Source organism: Phoca vitulina, unplaced genomic scaffold, assembly GCF_004348235.1.
Source record: "Phoca vitulina isolate PV1807 unplaced genomic scaffold, GSC_HSeal_1.0 scaffold71, whole genome shotgun sequence".
Lineage (NCBI taxonomy): Eukaryota > Metazoa > Chordata > Mammalia > Carnivora > Phocidae > Phoca > Phoca vitulina.
The window spans coordinates 3,932,824-3,954,413 of NW_022589774.1; the positions used below are offsets into that span (position 1 = coordinate 3,932,824).

Genomic DNA, 21,590 nt, shown 5'->3' on the forward strand with positions numbered 1-21,590 from the left:
GTATTAACTTGAGATTAGGCCCCCTCTATTTATAGTTAGAGAATGATTATGGAGAAAATTCTTAATTTCAAATCTTTCAGCAAAGTAGGAGAAACTTCAAAATTTACGTCAGAAAATACTTTTTGCTTCAGAAACTATTGAAAGTTCTAACAGCATTGTGATATTGACTCCCCTGTGGCTTTAGGTAGGAGAATAAAGGCAATAATGCATAAATAAAGTGATAGGCTTTATAGAAAATGAAGGTAGAAATTACTTAGTGGGACTTTAATTGGCATCCATCTTCTTTTGGGATCATTGAATGACTTAGAGGAACCAGTCTTGTTTGAAGATGGGTAAGTCATTCAACACCAGGATTGAAGCAGAACACTGTTCCTTATGTGATCATGGATATAATTTTTGGAAATAAAGTAGTAACTACTTAACCCTTCCCCCTGCCTTTTTTTCCCTCCAGTATTATCAATGGCTTTGCATTGCCACTGAAAGCAGAACATAAACAATTTCTAATGAAGGTTCTTATTCCTATGCATACTGCAAAAGGATTAGCTTTGTTTCATGCTCAGGTAAGTTTCAGACAAATTTCAAATGAAATGAATATTGTTTCAAAGGCTGATATAAAGGCAGAGAAATTGAGAAATATTAAGGCAGCAATTTTAGGTATAATTAAGCAATTTGCTTTGTAAATTGCTCAAGGCAAATTTTCATTATAATTTAGAAGTATTATGATATTTAGCTTTATTAAATAAGCTCAGTGCACTTTAAGTGTAAATATAGGAGAGATAACATCAAGTTTTCTGGTCCAGGCCCTGACTTTGAATGAGTCCCACATATCTGCAGAATGTTCCATCTAGCCTAGATAGCATAGTTGGACAGTGATTTTAGTCTGCATGAGTATTTAGAGAATAATACCCTGTCAGTACAGGTATACGTGCAGAAACATGCTGAAAAACTAAAATGTTAGCTTTAGTCCTGTTTCACTTCACTTTACATTCAGAAGATAACGCCTGAAAAAAGAACATCTTTTTTGACAGAGAAGTTACTTTCAAGGTTAAAAGTTACACAGTAGTGAGTATATTCGTGTTTATGTATTGAGAGTAAAATTTATTAAAATGAGGTAGTCCTTTTTGTTAACTAAATATAAAAATCCTGTATTACTGTTATTTCATTCATTAATATTTATAAACTGTCCCTTACATTTTAGCTAGCCTACTGTGTCGTACAGTTCCTGGAGAAGGATACTACACTAACAGAACCAGTAAGTGTTCTATTTCTTTTTATGTCTCTAATGTGCATTGTAGCATTTTGTTGTACCTTTCTTTATACCATTGTAAAGTTGTCAAACAGCAGTAGTAATATACTTTAAAGTCCTTTAGAAGGAATGTTAAGTTAATCTGCATTGAAAGAACAGTGTTGGGAGGGGGAGTTCTCACAAGTTAGAAGTTGTATCTTGAATAACTTAAATATAGATTAATATTAAGATATCATAGTTGAGATGTGTGATGACAGGATCCAATGACTGCAGTGAAATTTTATATGCATATTATCTTCACTGGTAATCTTTTTATTCTTCACTCACCTTTTTTTTTTTTTAAGATATATTTATTTTTAGAGAGTGTGCACATGAGCTGGGGGAGGGGCAGAGAGAGAGGGAGAGAATCTCAAGCAGACTCCCCACTGAGCATGGAGCCCTACTCGGGGCTCCATCCCATGACATGAGCTGAAAACAAGAGTTGGATGCCCAACAGACTGAGCCACCCCGGCTACCCTTCATTCACCTTTTAAAATTAAAACATACTGTGAGAGTCCTTGGAGTTTTGTTTTTAGAAATAGGATTTTCCCTCTTATTAATGATAAACCACATGATAGGGATTGGAAACATTTCCTTGCCTTTGGTGATCCAGATGTAATCTTGGAATAAAGGTTGTTTATGAATCAACATAGCAGTTGAACTGAACTTCAAGAACTCTTAAGTTTGAGTTCAGTCTTTGAATTCTGCTATTTGCCTACAATGAGAAGATTCAGGAGAGAATAAAAATGTTATGAAAATTGAAGATCCAAGAAAAGAAAAGGTAGGGAGAAAATAGAAAAGTATGAAAGCGAACAAAACAACCTTTTAACATTGGTGAAGTATTTTGAGAGAATGTTTTCAAGGCATCCTAAATCTAAATATTTAAACTTAAGAGTTCTTGAAGAATAGCAAAAGATTTGAAGGATTTAAATAAGATTTTCTTTATTATGAAGTTACTTAGGCTATCCTTAGGCATGCTTGAAAAGATTATGAACTTAGTGCTCTTCCTCTGACTTGAACTTCCTGTAAAGGAACAAGAGATATTTTTCCACTCCCTAATACTTGGAGTTTTTGAACTTTTAGACTTGCAGATCTTTCTGGAAACAGCTAAAAAAAACAGTTTTTAAAGATAAATCAGGAGAATTAGAAGCCTAGTATTCACATGAAACCACATAAACCTCTAAAGTGAATTAAAACTTAATATAAATCCATGGTACCTCTCCTCAGAATTAAGACAAAACCCATAACATAATAAGTCATGGTTCATAATTGAATTATAGACAGATGTAATTTAAATATAAATTAATATGGGGTGGATAGGGGAGAAGATAGGTGATTTCTTTTTAAAGAGTAGATTGGAGAGGGGGATCATGGCTAGATGTCTGTCTTACGTGAGCTGAGTTAATGGAAATAGAAACAGGATGAGGAGGTAGGAAGGTAAATGTCCAAGTTGACAAAGGAAAATATTTTTCTTTTTCTTTTTTTAAAGATTTTTTTTTTTTTTTTTTTTTTTTTTTTTGAGACAGAGAGAGAGAGCACATGAGAGGGGTGAGGGTCATAGGGAGAAGCAGGCTCCCCGCCGAGCAGGGAGCCCGATGCGGGACTCAATCCAGGGACTCCAGGATCATGACCTGAGCCGAAGGCAGTCGCTTAACCAACTGAGCCACCCAGGCGCCCTAGGAAAATATTTTTCAATTCATAAAGATTTGTAGATACATAGATCTTGCAGTTTCTACCATAGGCCATTCAGCACCCAAATTATGGCCATGATACTTGGATTTGAGCCTTCATACTCATTCTCTAGAAACCTGGTATTCATATCAAAGCTTCCTACAAATTATAAATAAGTCAGAGCTTTGGCTAGTTTATTACATTATTTGTGTACCTATATCCTCAATTAAAATTATTTTTTTAAAATGACTTTATTGTTACTTCTGTTTATGAAAATAACGTGTATTAATTTGGTTCACACAATACAAAATCATAAAGCACAAGTTGGAGGAAATTCCTTAAAATCTTGTTCCCTAAAAGATAACCATCTTTGGTGAATATATTCCTAGAAATTTTTTCTAGGTTAAACAGTGGGACAGTGCTGACCAGGTTTTTTCACTTCTCAGTATAATGTGGCTATCTTTCCACATTAATCTGTTTCATTGTTTTCACTGGTAACATCAGATTCCATAACACATTTAATCTTCAGTTAATGGGCACATGAGTAGTTGAAACATGTTGCTGGGTGAGGGGATGTTTAGGGTTTTGGAATTTTTGTGTCCTGTCTGTGGTGCTGGTAACAAAATCAAAACCTATGTGTGTATAAAAGTCCTGATATCTATGTGTGTATAAAAGCCCTCAGGACAGCACACCAAAAAAAAATTTTTTTTTTACTGTATATGACTTTTTTTAAGTATTTAATTTAAAAAAATTTTTAGGTAATCTCTACACCCAGTGTGGGGCTCAAACTCATGACCCCGAGATTAAGAGTTGCATCTCTTATCAACTGAGCCAGCCAGGTGTCCCATGTATATAAATGTTTAAAAATTATTAAAATTAAAACCATGTGGCTAGGTCAAAGAGTACATGGAAATTTTTTTTTTTTTTTTAAAGATTTTATTTATTTATCTGAGAGAGAGAATGGGAGACAGAGAGCATGAGAGGGGAAGGGTCAGAGGGAGAAGCAGACCCCCCGCTGAGCAGGGAGCCCGATGTGGGACTTGATCCCAGGACTCCAGAATCATGACCTGAGCCGAAGGCAGTTGCTTAACCAACTGAGCCACCCAGGCGCCCCGAGTACATGGAAATTTTAACATATTCCAAGTTGCCTTCCAAAATGTTTCAACAATTTAATATTTTAGTCCAGAGTCTGAAGATGCCTTTTCCCTCACCCTCACCAATGCTGAAAATTAAGCTTTAATTTGCTAGTCAAATAGGTATGAAATACTATTTTTTAAATTTTTTAAAAAGATTTTATTGATTTGATAGCAAGAGAGAGCACAAGCAGGGGGAGCAGCAGGCAGAGGGAGAGGGAGAAGCAGGCTCCCCGCTGAGCAGGGAGCCCCATGCGGGGCTCGATTCCTGGATTCTGGGATCATGACCTGAGCTGAAGGCAGACGCGAGCCACCCATGCACCCCTGGCGAATGCGAAATATTATTTTTTAAAGATTTTATATTTATTGGAGAGAGAGAGCATGAGTGGAGGAAGAGGCAGAGGGAGAGGGAGGGGGAAAAGGAGACTCCCCACTGAGCAGGAAGCCTCACTTGGAGCTGGATCCCAGGATCCTGAGATCATGTCCTGAGTCAAAGTCAGACGTTTAACTGACTGAGCCACCCAGGCACCTGGTATGAAATACTATTTTAATATGCTTTTTTTATTATTACTACGAGGATTAAGCCATCCTTTTATATAGTTATTGGTCATTTACATTTTTGGGTCGTTTGCCTACTTTTAATCATTTTCCTGTTAATAGTTTGCAAATAGTTTTTATCCATTTGGAGTTTCTAAGTTTGAATATAGTTTTTAATCTTTACCCTAAAGAACTAAAAAAAATAATAGGGCGCCTGGGTGGCTCAGTTGGTTAAGCGACTGCCTTCGGCTCAGGTCATGATCCTGTAGTCCCTGGATCGAGTCCCGCATCGGGCTCCCTGCTCAGCGAGGAGCCTGCTTCTTCCTCTAACCGTCCCCCCTCTCATGTACTCTCTCTCTCTCTCTCGCTCTCTCAAATAAATAAATCTTTAAATAATAATAATAATAATAAATTATGTAGTGGAATCTATTCATCATCATGGTTTTTTGGCCTTGATGTCATGCTAAGAAAAATCTTTTAAGAGAGAGTGTGGGGGGTGCGGGAGTGGGGGGAGGTGGAGGGACAGAGGGAGAGAATCTTAATAAGCAGGCTCCACACCCATCACAGAGCCCTATGTGGTGCTTGATCTCAAACCCTGAGATCATGACCTGATCCAAAATAAGAGTCTGACGCTTAACCAACTAAGCCACCCAGGCACCCCAATATTCTCCAGTATCCTAGTTATTTTATGGATTTAGTTTTTACCTATAAAAACTTTATTCCATCAGTAAGTTTCCTAGGGCTGCCATGGTGAATTACCACAAACTTGGTGGCTTAAAATAACAGAAATTTATTCTCTCAGAGTTCTGAAGGTCAGAAGTTCAAAAGTGCAGCAGGGCTGCACTCCCTCCAGATCCTCTAGGGGAGATGCCATTCCTTGCGTCTTCCAGTTTCTGGTGTCTCCAGGTGTTCCTCAGCTTGTGGCATGGCTGCAGTCTCATACCTGCTGCTTCTGCTGCTGCTTCTGTCTGTCCTGTGTGTGTCTTTTATAAGGACATGTCACTGGATTTAGGGCCTAACCGGATAATCCAGGATGATCTCATCTTGAGATTCTTAACTGATTATATTTGCAAAGGCTCATTTTCCAAATAAGTCACATTCATAGATTCTAGAGATTAGGACATAGACATACCTTTTGGGGGGCCATCATTTAACTCATTACACCATCTGAAATTGAAATTTGTATGTGACAAGGGTAAAAAACGTATTAGTTTCTATTGCTATCTAACAAATTATCACAAAACTTAGTGGCTTAAAACAAAAACATTTATTATTTCATTGTTTCTGTGAAGCACGAATCCAGGCATTACGTAGCTGGGTCCTCTGCTTTAAGGTCTCTTGCAAGGCTGCAGTCAAGGTGTTGGCCCAGGCTGGGGTCTCATAGAAAGGATTAAATGAGGAAGGATCTGCTTCTGAGTCCATGTGGGTATTGGCAGAATTCAGTTCCTCAAGTGATGTTGGACTGAGGGCCTCAAATTCATAGCTGGCTCTTGGTTAGAGGCCACCCTCAGTTCTTGTCATGTGGGCCTCTCCAGCATATCAGCTTTATCAAAGTTTGCAAGACAAGAAGGCTCTAGAGTCTGCTAGTAAGCTGTATGTCACAATCTCTTGTAACTTACTCATGGGAATGATATTCTGTCCCTTTGGCCGCATTCTGTTTGTTAGAAGCAAGTTACTAGGCCAGCCCAACTTGTGGGGATTGGATTACACAAGTGTGTGAATTCAGGAAGGTAAGGATCATGGAAGATCATTTTAGGAGTCTGGCTATCAACAGAGCCACAATTTTTTCTTTCTAACTGGTGAGACAACAGTCCAAGTACCACCACTTTAATTGGCTAATTCATCTATTTCCCATGGAACTGAAATGCTACCATTGTCATACTAAACCCCATTTACACATGAGTGTAGATACTCCTCTATTTCATACCTCCCGTGTTTTCTTTAAGCTTTCTACCCAACGTGGGGCTGAACTCATGACCCCAAGATCAAGAGTCACATGCTCTTACTGAGCCAGCAAAGCATCCCTATTTCATATCTTTTTGTCAGTTTCTGTGTTATCATCTTGTTTTAGTTGCTGTTATCAGTAATGGGGGTTCCATTCCATTAATTCTCCCCCTACCCCCACAAAAAAATTCTTGGTTATTTGCTTACATTTATGGATTTTAGAATAAATGTTTTTAGTTTCAGAAAGTTATTTAGTTGGTTTTTTTTTTTTTAAGATTTTATTTATTTATTCATGAGGGAGAGAGAGAGAGAGGCAGAGGGAGAAGCAGGCTCCCAAGGAGCAGGGAGCCCGATGCGGGACTCGATCCCAGGACCCTGAGATCATGACCTGAGCCGAAGGCAGATGCTTAACCATCTGAGCCACCCAGGCACCCTATTTAGTTGGTATTTGATTGAAATTACATTAAATGTAGGAAAAATGTATGATACTGAATCTTGTATCTGAAGTGTTTCATGATCAGTAAACATTTCTTGCAAATTTTATTTATGTACATTAGTTTTTGTTATGAAATGCATCTTTTATTATTACTGACACTTTGTTTTATAAAGGTATTGATTTTTATATATTTATCTGGCCACATATTGAACTTTCCTACTCAGTTTAGTAATTTTTCAGTTTTTTTTTTAAATTAGGGGGTATATAATCATTATATACTTTTACATACTTAAATAAGTATAATTCTGGTATTCCTGTCCGAGATTATTCATCAGATCCTTTTTAACTTACTGGATTGTCTCCAGAACAATGTTCTTCCCAATTTCAATTTGAATGAGGGTTTATTACTAAACCAGGCTATAAAATATAACTGGACTACAACTATAAAATAACCTAAAAGGCTATCAAAGATATATTTCTGGGGCGCCTGGGTGGCTGTTGGTTAAGCATCTACCTTCAGCTCAGGTCATGATCCCAAGGTCCTGGGATCGAGCCCCGCGTTGGGCTCCCTTCTGAGCAGGGAGCCTGCTTCTCCCTCTCCCTGACACTCCGCCTGCTTGTGCGCACTCTGTCACATAAAATCTTTAAAAAAAAAAAATTAAGAGTTCCAATTTCTTAACAAAAATGTATTTCCACAAAAGTACCAGGCCCTGATGGTTTGTAGCGTATTTTGAAGAAATCATTATGTAAGATGATTGCTGATGGTTTCTGAGAAATTCTCTTCATTCTAGCTTACTAAATTTTTATCAGAATATATAATCAGTCAAATATATCAAGTAACTGTTCAGAATCTTTTGAGATGATCATATAGTTTTCCCTTTTAACTTGAAACTGTAATGAGTTGAACTCGAATTTCTGGAATAAGGCATAAGGGGGCAAGTCGTAGTGTTCTGTTAATACACTGTTAACATTCAGTTTAATACAAACTTTTGCAACTGTGTTCACTTAAATTCATGATCATTTCCTTGTATTTTGGTTATCAAGATGGTGCTAGCTATGAAATAAAGTGGGGAGCTTTCTGATGCTTCAAATGGTTTTAAGTAACAGGAATTCTTTGTTCCTTAGTTTCTCCCTAAAATAACTTCCCTCCCTCACCCCACCCAGTCATTATATTTTCCTTAATTTTCTTATTAAATAGCACTTACTATTAAAATTACTTCTATGTTGGGCGCCTGGGTGGCTCAGTTGGTTAAGCGACTGCCTTCGGCTCGGGTCATGATCCTGGAGACCCGGGATTGAGTCCTGCATTGGGCTCCCTGCTCAGCAGGGAGTCTGCTTCTCCCTCAGACCCTCCCCCCTCTCATGTGCTCTCTTTCTCATTCTCTCTCTCTCAAATAAATAAATAAAATCTTTAATAAAAAAATAAATAAAATAACTTCTATGTTTAATGGAAAATCAGGGATCTCATCTGTCTTGTTCATCACTGTGTTCCTAGCTTCTAGAATAGTATCTGGTACAAAGGTAATATTTGTTGGATTATTATAAAAGTATAAAGCTGAGCAGAAAATCTGGGGATACACTTAAATATTAAATAATACTGATCTACCTCAGAATGAATATTGATATAATCACAATTACTAAAAATTTCCTGGGGTTAACAAATTTCATTGCTTAATTTGTGCTAAACTTTTCCTTTTTTGCAGGTGATCAGAGGGTTGCTGAAATTTTGGCCAAAAACATGCAGTCAGAAAGAGGTAGGTTTTGTTCAAAAAAACAGTACAACTTTATTAAAATTTCTTAATCTTAGAGCTTTATTATAAACCATGCTTCTTGGGGTTCCTGGGTGGCTCAGTTGGTTAAGCATCTGCCTTGGGCCCAGGTCATGATCCCAGGGTTCTGGGATGGAGCCCCACATCGGGCTGCCTGTTCAGCAAGGAGCCTGCTTCTCTCCCTCTGCTGCTCCCCCATACCCCTTCTGTCAAATAAAATCCTTAAAAAAAAAAAGAATTCTTCCTTGGGCTGGCTGTATTGTCACTGCTGCTGAGCAAGAAGTGGTCTTTTGGGGATTGAGAGAGACTTGGTGGGATAGCTGAACATTATATAGTAAAATGTATATACAATCAAGACCTTAATTTTGCCCACTGTGTAATTTGTCAGTTAACCTTCTCATTTATAGTTTTCTATGTTAACACCATATAATTTATGTTATGTCTCTTAAAAGAAAATTTTTTTAACCTAGGTGATGTTTTTAGGAGAAATTGAAGAAATCTTAGATGTCATTGAACCCACACAGTTCAAAAAAATTGAAGAGCCCCTTTTTAAGCAGATATCCAAGTGTGTATCCAGTTCTCATTTTCAGGTATGATATTTTCAGTAAAGCCATTTTTATACTATTTCTTTTTTCTTTTCTAGTTTTGACATTTCTAAATGTCTTCTTAGGTTGCAGAAAGGGCATTGTACTTCTGGAATAATGAATATATTCTTAGTTTGATTGAGGAGAACATTGATAAAATTCTGCCAATTATGTTTGGCAGTTTGTACAAAATCTCCAAAGAACACTGGAATCCGTAAGTGTCTTTTATGTTGATTGTGTTATTCTTGTGTTTGTGCTTTTTGTCCTTCGATCTAACTCATACATGAAACCTATAGAGATGTGGAGCTTACTCCGAGGTTAACATCACAGTTCTATTCTTTTGTGTACTTGGTACAGTTTTATAAAGCTCTCAGCTTCAATTTAAAATTACAAATCTTCCTGAAGGGAGGACTATCTAGTGTGACATTCTGCACAACTGTGTGGTCAAACCCATTGGGGAGACCAACCCAACATCTGCAGAGGATGCACAAACCTCTATGGGTTAGCACTCTCCCAGGGAGAACCTGAAGTGCTTAAGGTCACGTTAGCAATGTTCAGATTGTGCATGTATTCTAACCTCAGTAACATCCTTATCCTACTTTCTATTTTTCTTACAAGTTATGGTAGGTAGCTCTTTCTCATCTTTTAATACTGTTAGCTTGAGACAGTAGACTGTAGAGCAGACATGAAGGTAACTAACATTTTAAGAATTTAAGCATGATATAAGACACGTGAATTTTGAATCATCTGTGTCACCACTATCTATGTGACCTTGAGCAAACTATTAAACCTCTTGTACTTTATCATCTCTAAAATGGATTAAGTGAATCAGCCACCATTTAGGGATGATAATGTTACGTTTCCTGTGACCCAACACTGCTTATTTTCATTTTAGGACCATTGTAGCACTGGTATACAACGTGCTGAAAACCCTAATGGAAATGAATGGCAAGCTCTTCGATGACCTTACTAGCTCATACAAAGCTGAAAGACAAAGGTATGTGGTATTTTTAATTACCAAGTTATTGATATATTTTAGGTTAGTTGAATGTGATTCAGTCCAATAAGGTATCTTGCCTAAGTTAAAATTATAATGTTTAAGTCAGTTACATTAGAGACTTTCAGGTTGTAATGCTCAAACTCATTTCCAAATAGAAAACTTCCCCTACTGGTTGGTTAGATGACAGTTTTAATGTGGATTATAAATCCTGTTTATCTCATTCTGAGCCTTAGACTTCATTGGTCTGGTAGCATCTGCATCATGAAATACAATTTATGCCAAATTTATACAATTTGATCTATGTATTTGAAAATCGTTTGTCCAGATGGGCTTCCATAGTGAGCTTTACTCTTCAGCTGCTCTTTGCACAACAGTTTGGTAGTTTTAAGTTGCCCATTTTAACAAAGTGGTAGCTTAAAGTTCAGCATAGTTCTTTTTTGGTCAGAGGGAGCTCACATAATGGGTATGCCTCTGGCTCAGTACTATTAATATTTTGTTCCTTGCAACAGTAAATATTTTAGAGATGGTAGCATATAGCAGCATTTATAAAACTGCCTAAGTGATCACCTCTTTTGGAGAACTTCATATATAAAATAATCTTCTAAAAATCACTTTCTTCTCATTTATTTCAAACATCAGGCAGGCAGTAACCATTCTACTTGAGCCAACCCATCTTTTGAGGATAATAACTACCATTTACTTCTAAAAAGTTTATCTCCTATTGTTTGGAAAAGCTGATCTCTTTTGACTATAAATTCCTAATCAGGATTTTCTTGTGGCAAATAGAACAAGGATAGCTCTTCTTCAGGGCCATCCTAGCCCATCAATAACTCTTTAAAAAAAAAAAAAAATAGCACCTTTCAGGCAGGAAAAGAAATTAGGTACATAGTTTAAACCTTAGTAATTAGGATCACATGAAACTTGTATATTTCACATGACTAAGAATAATCATATCTGCAAAAACATCTGAAGGACGTTCATATAGTCCTTCAGAACAGTTTCGCCCAAGTTATTCAGAAGCGTTTTCCTTAGAATTGAAATTAAATGGTTGAAACAAAAAATATTTTGAATTTTTTTTTTCTTTTCAAACTTCAGTTTTCATTTGACATCAAAGATACAAACTAGTTAGTGGCTAGAAAGATGATTCCACCCGGAAGTGGCTCCAGGCTGACCTCATAGCCACCCTTCAGTCTCCATAAGAGGACGACCATCACAGCTCTCCCGGCTGTAAGAGGGTTAGGTGAGAGAGTGAATGTAATAAAGCACAAATGACAATAGCGGTTGTGGATGTGGGAATATGTAGGGGAAAGCAAGGAGTATCTCTCAGTTGGTACGGGAGATGCACAGGGGCAGTAATCACTCAAGAGAGTGACACAGAATAATTAGGTGCTCCAGGTAATTGGCCTCAAATGCTTTAGTAAAGGGATTGAAGTGAAATGTGGGTGAATAGTATGTTCCCCAGCACACTGCCAAACAGCAAGTTTCTTCAGGCTCTAAATTAGAGGTTTCTGACTACAAAAATTTTGGTTTATCATCTACAGAGAGAAAAAGAAGGAATTGGAACGTGAAGAATTATGGAAAAAATTAGAGGAGCTAAAGCTAAAGAAAGCTCTGGAAAAGCAGAACAGTGCTTACAACATGCACAGTATTCTCAGCAATACAAGTGATGAATAAAAAAAGCCCACCACCTCTGTTGGATAGGCAGTTTTGTACACTTTTTTGAAATATGTAAAAATTATGAAACAAACCTCTCAGTATAATGAAAAGGCCAACTTTTTTTCTGGCAACTGTAAATGAAAAATATGGACTAAACATAGCCCTGTGCTGTATCATGGACACAGTACATTGTAACCTTTGTCTAATCATGGATTTATTGTGTCACTTCTAAAGTTTCACAGAAATGAATGAACTTTATCCTCTATGATATGAGTGAGATAATTATGGGAGTGGTAAGAATTATGACTTGAATTCTTTTTTTTTTTGATTGTGTTGCACATAGATATAGTAGTCTGCTCTGTATATTTTTCCCTTTTATAATGTGCTTTTCACATTGCTGCAGACCTTAGTTACATCCTGGGAAAAAGAACATTTCCTAAAATAAAACTAAGGTGTAATCCTTACTCTTCCCTTTGTTGCTCCCAGAAATATGATGGGGGGAGTTACCTGCCCTAAGCCTTCCTTCATTAGAGGTATTTACTGCACTCTGGAATTTGAGCAGAAACTTAAATCTCCAGACTTTTTAAAGCACAAAATATAAATAAAAGCTGGGAAAGTAAACCAAATTCTTCAGATTGTTCCTCATGAATATCCCCCTCTCATCTGCAACTCCCCAGAGCGATGAGCCCAGATTCATAGAGGCAGCGCAGGTGAACACTGAGCCCGCCTCTCAGTTCATTCCTCCTCTTCCTCCCAAAGGCTGAAGGCAGGACCTTTCCAGTCCTCACAACCTGCCCTTCCTCCAGTCCCTCCTGACCCAGGGAAGGAGGCTTTGAGTCCCACAATGTGGTGACGCAGAACGCTCACTGTCACTGCCTGGCTTTATTTAAAGGAAATGCAGTAGGCTTCCCCTGTAGAGTTCTTGACTATAGAGAGGTCTTGTATGTTTTCACTTGGTCAAGTATTTCTCACATCTCTTGTTATGAGTACCATTCCAATCTCTTGCAGTTGCGTGGAAAACTGTTTTGTAATGAAAGATCTTCATTGGGGGATTGAGCAGCATTTAATAAAGTCTATGTTTGTATTTGGCCTATGTTGTGTTTGCTTTTTCCAGCTCTAAGCTGAGGCGTCCAGACGCAGCCTGCTCTCCCTTATATTCATAAAGCCATACATGACCGCTGCAGCCACTTACCAGAGTACATCTGTTTTACAGAATACCTGTATAAAATTCCAAGTTTTAGGATATCCTTTCATCTTCCTTCATGTCTGTGTTCAGAGAATAGGTTCAAATTATCTTAAATGTCTTGGAATTAAAAATCTCAAAATCTATAATAAACACTTCCCTGGGTGAGGTCCAGAGAAATTGTGGCAGAGTCAGAAATTAGACATTATTGTAAACTTCCCACTCTTTTGCATTCATGAGAAACTCTAGCCTGGGTCCTGCACATGATTCCTAGGTCACTGTAAAAGCAACTCCTTTCACTCGCTGCGGCCCCAGGAGAAACTCTTCCTTTCGGTACATGGCTCATATTTTAGTGTCTCAAATAGCCACCTTACCCCGGCCACCCAGATCAACGTGCTTTTGCCAAAACCTCCGCACTAACCCAAGGCCAGCCAGTGTTACTGACAGCTGGGGGCAGCACAGGAAGGCAAGGGTGATCCTACTACAGAACACAGACCGAAAGGCCAGCCCTACCTTTCCAGAAAGTAAAGGTTAGGTCTAACTGTCTGGTAGTGGAAGGTTTATATATTTCTTTCACTGAACAGCCACAGTGGATTCGGGCAGGCTGCAGCTGTAAAGTTTTTTTGACAAGCTTAAAAATGCTCACTTCCTAGCTAACTGCTTATTTTAAAGCACATGTAAGATGTCTCTCAACTTTCCACAATACAGGAAATGCAGTTTTAGTATGTTTATATGAGCAAATTTTATTAGATAGTTAATACTAAAGTGGTGTGTCATCTTCAGAGAGATTTTAACACACACACAGACACGCGTTTTCCAGTATTGTTAAGGTAAGCTACGCCTGGCTTTGCATTTGCCTTTACAGACAGACAAGATCTAGGCTCACGTTTGAACGTGCATGCTTCTGTGGCATAGCAGAGTACCAAGGAATATTTCTTTGCACAAGTTTATCTTTAGTAATTCAAGTAACAGTGTCTTGCTAAGTTAGACATGAGATAAAAATGCCCCACTTGTACATTTGAGTTTTTCCTCTTTAAATTACCTAAAGCCAGGTTATAAAATGCAGGAAGTGTTACCAAGTCCTCTTTGGAAGCACAGGGCATGTAAATAATTTGAAACTCTGGAGACAATTTTCATAACCTTAAATCACCCCATTGCTACTGTGTAAAAAATACTGAGTACTCATCTCTGTCAAAAGCTAGGCTGAAGGCTCTGAGGGTCACACTGAGTGCCCCTTTCTCAGATGGGTGCTTTGGTAGGTAGGACAGAAACAGAACACGGAGGACAGAGCAGCTCTGTCACTCTTCCCGACTGGGCCACCTGCCCTTCCTTGGACGCAGTCATGACGGACCTCGGGAGTCCAGGTCCATCCATCTTGGGCCACTTACTTGGAGGTCACAGAATGAAAGTGTACTGGTGTCTACCAATTTAGCAGATACTCATACTGGCACACGGACTCCTTTTGCATTAACCTAACTTTTATTTACCTGTTAATAAAATCATCAAAATACACTGAGTGGGCGCCTCCTCTGTACACGTCCCAGTGCTTCTGCAGGTCAACCACTCTGCACTCTTACACCTGCATCAACGAGTACTCAGCCAGACAGGCAGGTGGCTAGTCAATCCACAGGAAAGCTTAGCACTCGTTTCTAGGAGCTTTAAAAAAGCCCCATTTTAAAATTTAACAAATGAGAGAGCATGTCAGAGGCCAGGTGCCGTAACTGGCAGATGATGCCGAAGACATCAGGGATTCTGCCTGTGGGTACGGGGTGCAGACGCTTCAACGCGTAACCCGCACATCTGCATCGTCAGGATTTGGGGAACAAGAAAATCACGCTCTCTTCTGTCCACTTAAAAAACCTGGGGTGGGGTGGGGGGCAGACTAAGGTGAAATGTGGAGCCTTAATTATCCCGTTAGAGCTTAACTATACACCAAACCAAGTAAGAAAGGCAGCTTCACAAACCTTCAGAAAACCTGATACGTATCTAATTCCATCTTCCACAATCCCTATTCATATGTCCAAAAATGTTCGTTAATAATTTAAATACTTAAATAGGTTTTAGGTTATCCACTGGCTCTGTTCCATTAGGCTCTAAACATCCTCTTGGGGCCAGGGTCGAAGCTGCGGTCTGGCAGGCTGCTGTTCGCAGCGAGGCTCGTTTCAAGTGAGCACAGGGCCACCGGTTGCTTCGTGTACCAAACAGAAGTGACGAGAACTTCCATCACCGGGGGCAGTTCTACGAACACCACGAGGCCACCTCAGCTTATGTGGTTTGCTGCCTGACCTCTTTTTTTAAGGTATCTCTTCCTAATTTTGATCATCCATTTCACACTCAGTTTGGCAAACTCTGCTGCTTTAAACAACGCCAAGAAGGCCCCACAGAGGAGGGCGATTGTGTTCCAAGGATTGGCGGTGATTATCTGGAAAACAGCAACAAACACAAGCTTCTCAGTGTGCTTCAACTCTGATGCCTAGGTCGTATCAGCATTATTGTCAAGAGCCTCCTACCCCAAATTATGGGAGTGACAAGAAAAATCCCCGGCTCCTAAAACTGCTGTGACTGTACTTCGTTCCAACTACACCTTGAAGGTGCAGAGCTCAAGTCTGAGAAGAAAAATACTAATCCCTTCCTACCATAAACGGATCCTGGGGAAAAAAAAAAAGTTTCTTAAAAAAGCTCTTGCACAAATTAGATATTCAGTACTGAGGCTTAAATTTCTGGCCTCATCCACAGTAAGGGAACTTGCTTTGAGACAAATTTCCCCCAAAACTGTACCCACGCATCAGGTCAGTTCCTCTTGTCTTCTTCCCATCTCTCAGTGATGCAAATTTGTCCTCCACCCGGTCCAGTGACGGTCTCGCGCCCCGGACTCCTGCCTCCAGGCTGCGCCCTCTGATGCCTGTGCTGCTCTCCTGCTACCCAAGTGCACTGACCCTGCACGGCTCCTCGGGGGCCAAAACCCTCTCGACTTCGGCAGAGACCTTGACCCCACAAAGCCCTCCGGCAGCTACTTACTGTCTGCAACGAGTCCCTTCACAGCTCTCGCTAAATGTTAAACGCTTCTAGGCCGAGGTGATCTCAGCCCTGGTTTCTGAGTCCCCAGCATGGGAAGTCAGTTTGGCAGGGGGACCGTGGCCACCTGGAGCCTCAGGGCTCGCAGACACAAAGCGGTTACACCTGCGCCGCTGTTCGGGGCTGCGAAGCAGCTGAGTGACCGCTCGAGAAAAGCAGGCCTCTTTCGAGCGTGGCCTTTCCCCGGCCCGATGGGCACCTACTGAGTAACAGCCTAAGTGGAAAATGTCTCATCACGCGCTTTTACGTGTCGAGCTGAAGGCGTCCATCTTCCACCTGGAACCCGGATTCAGCACACTGCACGCGCCCCTGTGCACATGGCCCTGCCGGTCCACACCTCCCTCCCCGAGGGGGGGGTGTGGGGGGGGTTATGGAGCGGCTCGTGTCACAGGGACCCTCTACGTCTGGGTCTCGGCCACGGAAGGTGCTTCCCCGAAGCCACGACTTCAGGACACTTTGGGATTATCTAAATGCCAATCACTACTAGATTGAGGCCTGGCTCTGGTGGATGGTGTCTCCCTGGAATGTTCCTTTAGCAAAGCCGTCCCATCATTCTTCCCCAACCCCCTCCCAGACTGAGGCTGAGAACCTGCCATCAATTGACACACTGTTAATTTTTATTTGTACCTTTCTGCTCTGACAACAAATAAGGATTATCCAACAGAGACCCATGAAAAAAAGAACAGCTTCCAATAGCCGTCATCTAGACATTAGCTCAATGCGATCCATGCTTTCTACTCTGCTCATTCACTTAACATTACTACCAAGCAAGTACTCTGTACTGAGCACTCTGCCAGACGGCAGATAAACGATGGTGAACAAAAGATGAAGTCCCCACTTCACAAGGCCACTGTCTAGTGATGGCAAGGCCAATGAAACACAACTAACACAGGACATGAATGTCAGAAATGACAAACTAATTTGTGGCATGAAAGGAGACAAGGACAGCCTGCAAGGATGAGTCAAAATACCTCAGCGCAGGGAGTCTGCTCTTGGAACCTGAAGTAATACTCACATCTTGGACTTTCTGGATGAAAGGATCTTTCCATTCAAAGACCACAAAAAACAACTGAGCACTTTTCTCGGCGGCGGGCCTCTGGTCAATGTAGTTAACCACGCTGGTCTAGGTACAGAGAAGAGAAAGCAGTATTACCACCTCTGTGGCCCTCCCTAGCCTGGGTCGCAGGAAAGGAGAGGGTAGTTAGGGGATCTTGGACCTCGGTTTCTTCATACCATCTTCTGGATGGAAAAAGGCAGAAATCTCATAAACGACATCCTGAAACTTGTACCACAGCCGAGACTTGACCCTGCTTTCCAGCTCTTTGGGGAAATGAATAGGATCTGGGAGGTACAATAGGTATTCTGGAGAATCACCAAAACTGTCATTATGTATCTGGACTCATGATTAAACCATACTCAGAGTATCATGTTAAGGCATAATCAGAAGCCACAGAAACCTCAAACTTCAAAATACTTGATCTTAGAAGCGGAGTATTTCAACCCTTCAGGTCTATAGGGACAAAGTTCAACCTCACAGACCCACCCAGCTGAGCATTCCCTGTAAATATTTAGTAGGCGTGCTTGGTAAGATCTGGTTATCAATTACTAGAAACTCTGCCTGGTGTCACGGAGAGCAAACAGGTTCCAGGGGCAGAAGCCCAGGTGCAGCCGAAGGGCCATGTCCAGCCCTGAACTGAGCCTCACTTAGCCCCTTGCCACACAGCCGGCAAAGTGCCGACGCCACTGAGGGGCGGGCAGGATCAAAGGAGACAATATAGACGTTAAGGATTTTAAACTTTAAAACACTCCATAAAAAAACTTTTAAACTTTGTGCAAAAGAGTTCACGTCACCCACCAAAACACTTCCAGTTTAGACAATACCGAATGGCACAAACATTCTAAAATGCATAGGTTCGCTGGGCCTTTGGCCCCTTTGGGTTCCGGTCACAGGGGAGCTGCGGGGGAGCCGGGAGGCTGCACCTAACTGCAAGGTGCATGTATCGAGTCTCCTTTTCTCAGCCACTGTGGGGCCAGAGGAGGAAGGAAGGTCCTGGGGGTTCTTGGAGAAAAGCGTGCAGTAAAAATCCAGAACGTGACAGTTATCTGACAAACGAGAATACTTCAAGGACCCATTGCCAGGGGAGTTGCCACATCCCAGGGCAGGAAGAAAGCCTGTCCTCTTGAAGAAAACCGGCTTCAAGCCCTTCCCAAAGGTCTCTAATCTGGAGTGGTCTGAGGACCCAGGGGCAGGGAAGGGGCCTTGGCTTTTGGCCAGTGACAGCCGCATCGATGGAGTCAGTCCTTCTACTCCAACCCAGACCCTTCCCGATGCTGCCCCTCGGAGTCCAGCCCAGTGAAACATCTCCAGGGAGGAACAGAGGTTTCTAGAACAGACCCGTCTCCTCGCTGCCTCAGCAGGCACCCAGCCACTGATACACAGGATGGCTGGCTCCGAGTGTGGATGTGGGCAGGGGGGCGGCCACGGCCAAGGTGGAAGTCCCAAAGGTAGGGGTGCGGCCTTGCTTTCAGTGGCAACTGACAAAAACAGCCCTGCTGCGGCAACCAAGATGCCCTCTCCCTCCATCCTCACCGCCAGGCCTCTCCCCGGGCCTCTCCCATCTACCGCCGGGACTGTGGCTAGAAACCCCTAGCGCGTCCCGGGGCTCCAGGCCAGGGGGCGGAAAGCTTTCAATCGCACTGCCCGTTAGGATCACGTTTTGAGCATATACCCAACACATACATGACTTTTTCAGAAGTGATGTGACGTTATTATTACTGTTCTAATGTGACACACCTTTCAAAATATTCAGAAATAGAAAAAGGATGATAAAGAAATTAATACAAGAAGAAAGCTAGTATCCCCTCCCCCGCCACATCCCAACGGATCCTCACGTGTACAACCTTCAGAGGCCACCGGATCTAGTCTCCCCTGCACATCACCCGTCTTCCATGCGGCCGGCAGCCTCTGAGGGCCAAGAACCCGGGCTGTGCGGGGCCAGTCACCCGCTCTACTTGGCCCACGTGTTTGCTGAGGACCGACAGTGGCCCAGGGAAGGGCCTGGGGAACACGAATCCCCCCTGCCACGGGGTCCCTTCCCACTCTGAAGACCGCCCAGAGGTCGTCTCTTCCACAAAGCTGCCCTCCACCCCCGAGTCGAGGCTGGAGGCGGGCAGCGGCAGACCTCGAAGCCAGCGCCACCTACCTCCTGCCGGAACTCCACCGCCTCCCGCCCGTCCTCTTCCTTCGTCTTCACCAGGGACATCTTGACCCATGTGCGGAAGCCCCCGGAGAACTTCCAGCTGGAATAGGCGCTCTCACAGGCCTGCATGAAGCCCACCCTGTCTGGGCTTGGAAGGCAGAGAACAGCAGGACTCAACTTCGGCCAGACTCAAGCCCCAGCCCTCACGTGGAGCCGGGTTCTTGGCTGGCACCGCCAGGATGCTGCCCACTTCCTGCTTCCTTTCCAAGCTCCGATCTGGCTTTGCAGACGCAGGGAGAGTTGTCACCCACCGCGAGGCCGCCCCCCGTGGGGGAGTCCCTCCTCCTTCCCACCTGCTCCCAGAGCACTGGCCCCGGGAATGCAGGTGCGCCCGCCAGCCTCCTCCTGGGAGACCCAATGAGGGGGACCTCACCGCACGGGACACCCGTGGCTCTGCGCGGGGAAGTCGGGGGGACAGACGGAGCGGAAGACGCCACGGCCACGGCTCCAAGCTCCGAAACGGAAGGACGGAGCAGGGGTGTGTGAGCGGGGAGAGGTGGCCCACGGCCTCAGGCAGGGGAGCGCCCTCTCCTCCGTGGTGACTGCCACCCCACTTCCCTTCAACGGGTCCCCAGGCTCTGCGCGACCTGGAGGCCAGGGTCACGCCGGCTCGGGCACGTGAAGAAAACGCTCACAGTGCCAACAAGCACTCCGGGCCCCAGAGAGGGGCTGGCGGGTCCCCTCCCCACGCACCGCCCCCCCCCCGGGCAGATGGGAACTTTCATCCCCATATTAAACACACATGGCAAACACACACTGAGGGCTGACACCGCAGGGGAGACCTGGCCCGCGACTCGGGTGGCACACAAGGTCCCGGCAGTGACAGGACCAAGACCCTTGGCCCGCGAGTCCGAACACGCCCCACACCGGACCTGCTGCGCTTTGTGAAGGCAGGTCCCCGAGCCACTGAGCCCCAGGTCAGTCCCCTGGGCAGTGCCCGCCCCCGCCCCGGGATGGGCCCGCCCGCTGCGGACTTGAAAGGCCACCTGTGCAGGAACTCCTGGAAAGACGAGAAGAGGAGGTAATCGATGGCACTGAAGTCCTCGCTACTCTCATTCAGGCGGAACTGGAGGAAGACCAGCTCCCGCTTCTTCACCTCGCGGGGCCCCTGCACAATCAGGGCGGATTTCTGCAGAGACACAAAGGCCACGGTCAGCCCTGGAGGAGCCGCACCCCACCCCCCGAGACACTGTGACTGGAAAGCCCCTCGCCCGGCGGACCCCAGATGACCACAGGCCACCCCCGCTGCTGTCTGTGCTCGCCCCTGCTCAACCCCGCGGGGCGGCCCTCTGGGTACCAGCCGGACCAGAGCTGAGAGCAACTGTCCTCCGTCCACTTTTCTCGGTGGTGGCCTGCGCTAGGGGAGCCCTCTACTGAGAAGGGACGCTAGTGGGGCGCCTGGATGGTTCAGTCCGCTGGGCGTCTGACTCTTGACATTGGCTCAGGTCACGATCTCAGACCTGCCACGGGGTCCCTCGGAGTCATGAGATCGAGCATGAGTCAGGCTCCCTGACTCCGCTTGAGATTCTCTCCCTCTTCCTCTGCCTCTCCCCCTGCTGATGTGTGCTTGCTCTACTTAATTAATAAAAAGGATGCTAGCTTACATCCATTACATGTACAAATGTTTTCTTCCAGTCTGTCACTTTTCCATCAACTGTTTCTAATGTCATTTGTTACATGAAGCTTTAAATTTAATACAGTGATATCTATAAATCTTTTTCTTTATGGCTCTGGGTTTTCTTGCCAAGGAAAACCAAAATTACATCAACGGTCTATATTTTTCTTTTTTGTTTTTTTAGAGAGAGAGTTCGAGCATGAGAGCACGCACGGTGGGGGGGCAGGGGGAGGAGGGGCAGAGACAGAGGGAAAGAGAGAATCCCAAGCAGACCCCCCACTGAGCCCACAACCTGATGCGGGGCTTGATGTCACGACCCTGAGATCGTGACCTGAACCGAAATCAAGAGTCAGATGCTTAACCGACTGAGTCACCCAGGAGCCCCTCTCCTATATTTTATAATACTTTTTAAACGTTTTTACATTCAGACACTTCACATGCC

At 43.2% G+C, this 21,590-nt stretch overlaps 2 protein-coding genes across 4 annotated transcripts in view; one reads left to right on the forward strand and one right to left on the reverse strand.

Annotated features, from left to right (window-relative positions):
• Window positions 1-13,099, forward strand: part of PPP2R5A (protein phosphatase 2 regulatory subunit B'alpha) — a 156,246-nt gene extending 143,147 nt beyond the window's left edge. For both annotated transcript variants that reach the window (XM_032393007.1, XM_032393006.1), the window contains exons 7-13: window positions 452-560; window positions 1,199-1,252; window positions 8,710-8,760; window positions 9,246-9,365; window positions 9,446-9,573; window positions 10,255-10,356; window positions 11,901-13,099. In XM_032393007.1, coding sequence (XP_032248898.1) covers window positions 452-560; window positions 1,199-1,252; window positions 8,710-8,760; window positions 9,246-9,365; window positions 9,446-9,573; window positions 10,255-10,356; window positions 11,901-12,033 — 697 coding nt within the window. In that variant the 3' untranslated portion in view covers window positions 12,034-13,099. The remainder of the gene's footprint in view (window positions 1-451; window positions 561-1,198; window positions 1,253-8,709; window positions 8,761-9,245; window positions 9,366-9,445; window positions 9,574-10,254; window positions 10,357-11,900) is intronic.
• Window positions 12,331-21,590, reverse strand: part of PACC1 (proton activated chloride channel 1) — a 40,164-nt gene continuing 30,904 nt past the window's right edge. Inside the window, exons 5-8 of one of the 2 annotated variants that reach the window (XM_032393008.1) lie at window positions 20,520-20,662; window positions 19,477-19,621; window positions 17,289-17,396; window positions 12,331-15,620 (exon numbers count right to left, since the gene is read on the reverse strand). In XM_032393008.1, coding sequence (XP_032248899.1) covers window positions 15,459-15,620; window positions 17,289-17,396; window positions 19,477-19,621; window positions 20,520-20,662 — 558 coding nt within the window. In that variant the 3' untranslated portion in view covers window positions 12,331-15,458. Of the gene's footprint in view, window positions 15,621-17,284; window positions 17,397-19,476; window positions 19,622-20,519; window positions 20,663-21,590 lie in introns of those variants that run through there. The other variant, XM_032393010.1, reaches the window with a different exon arrangement.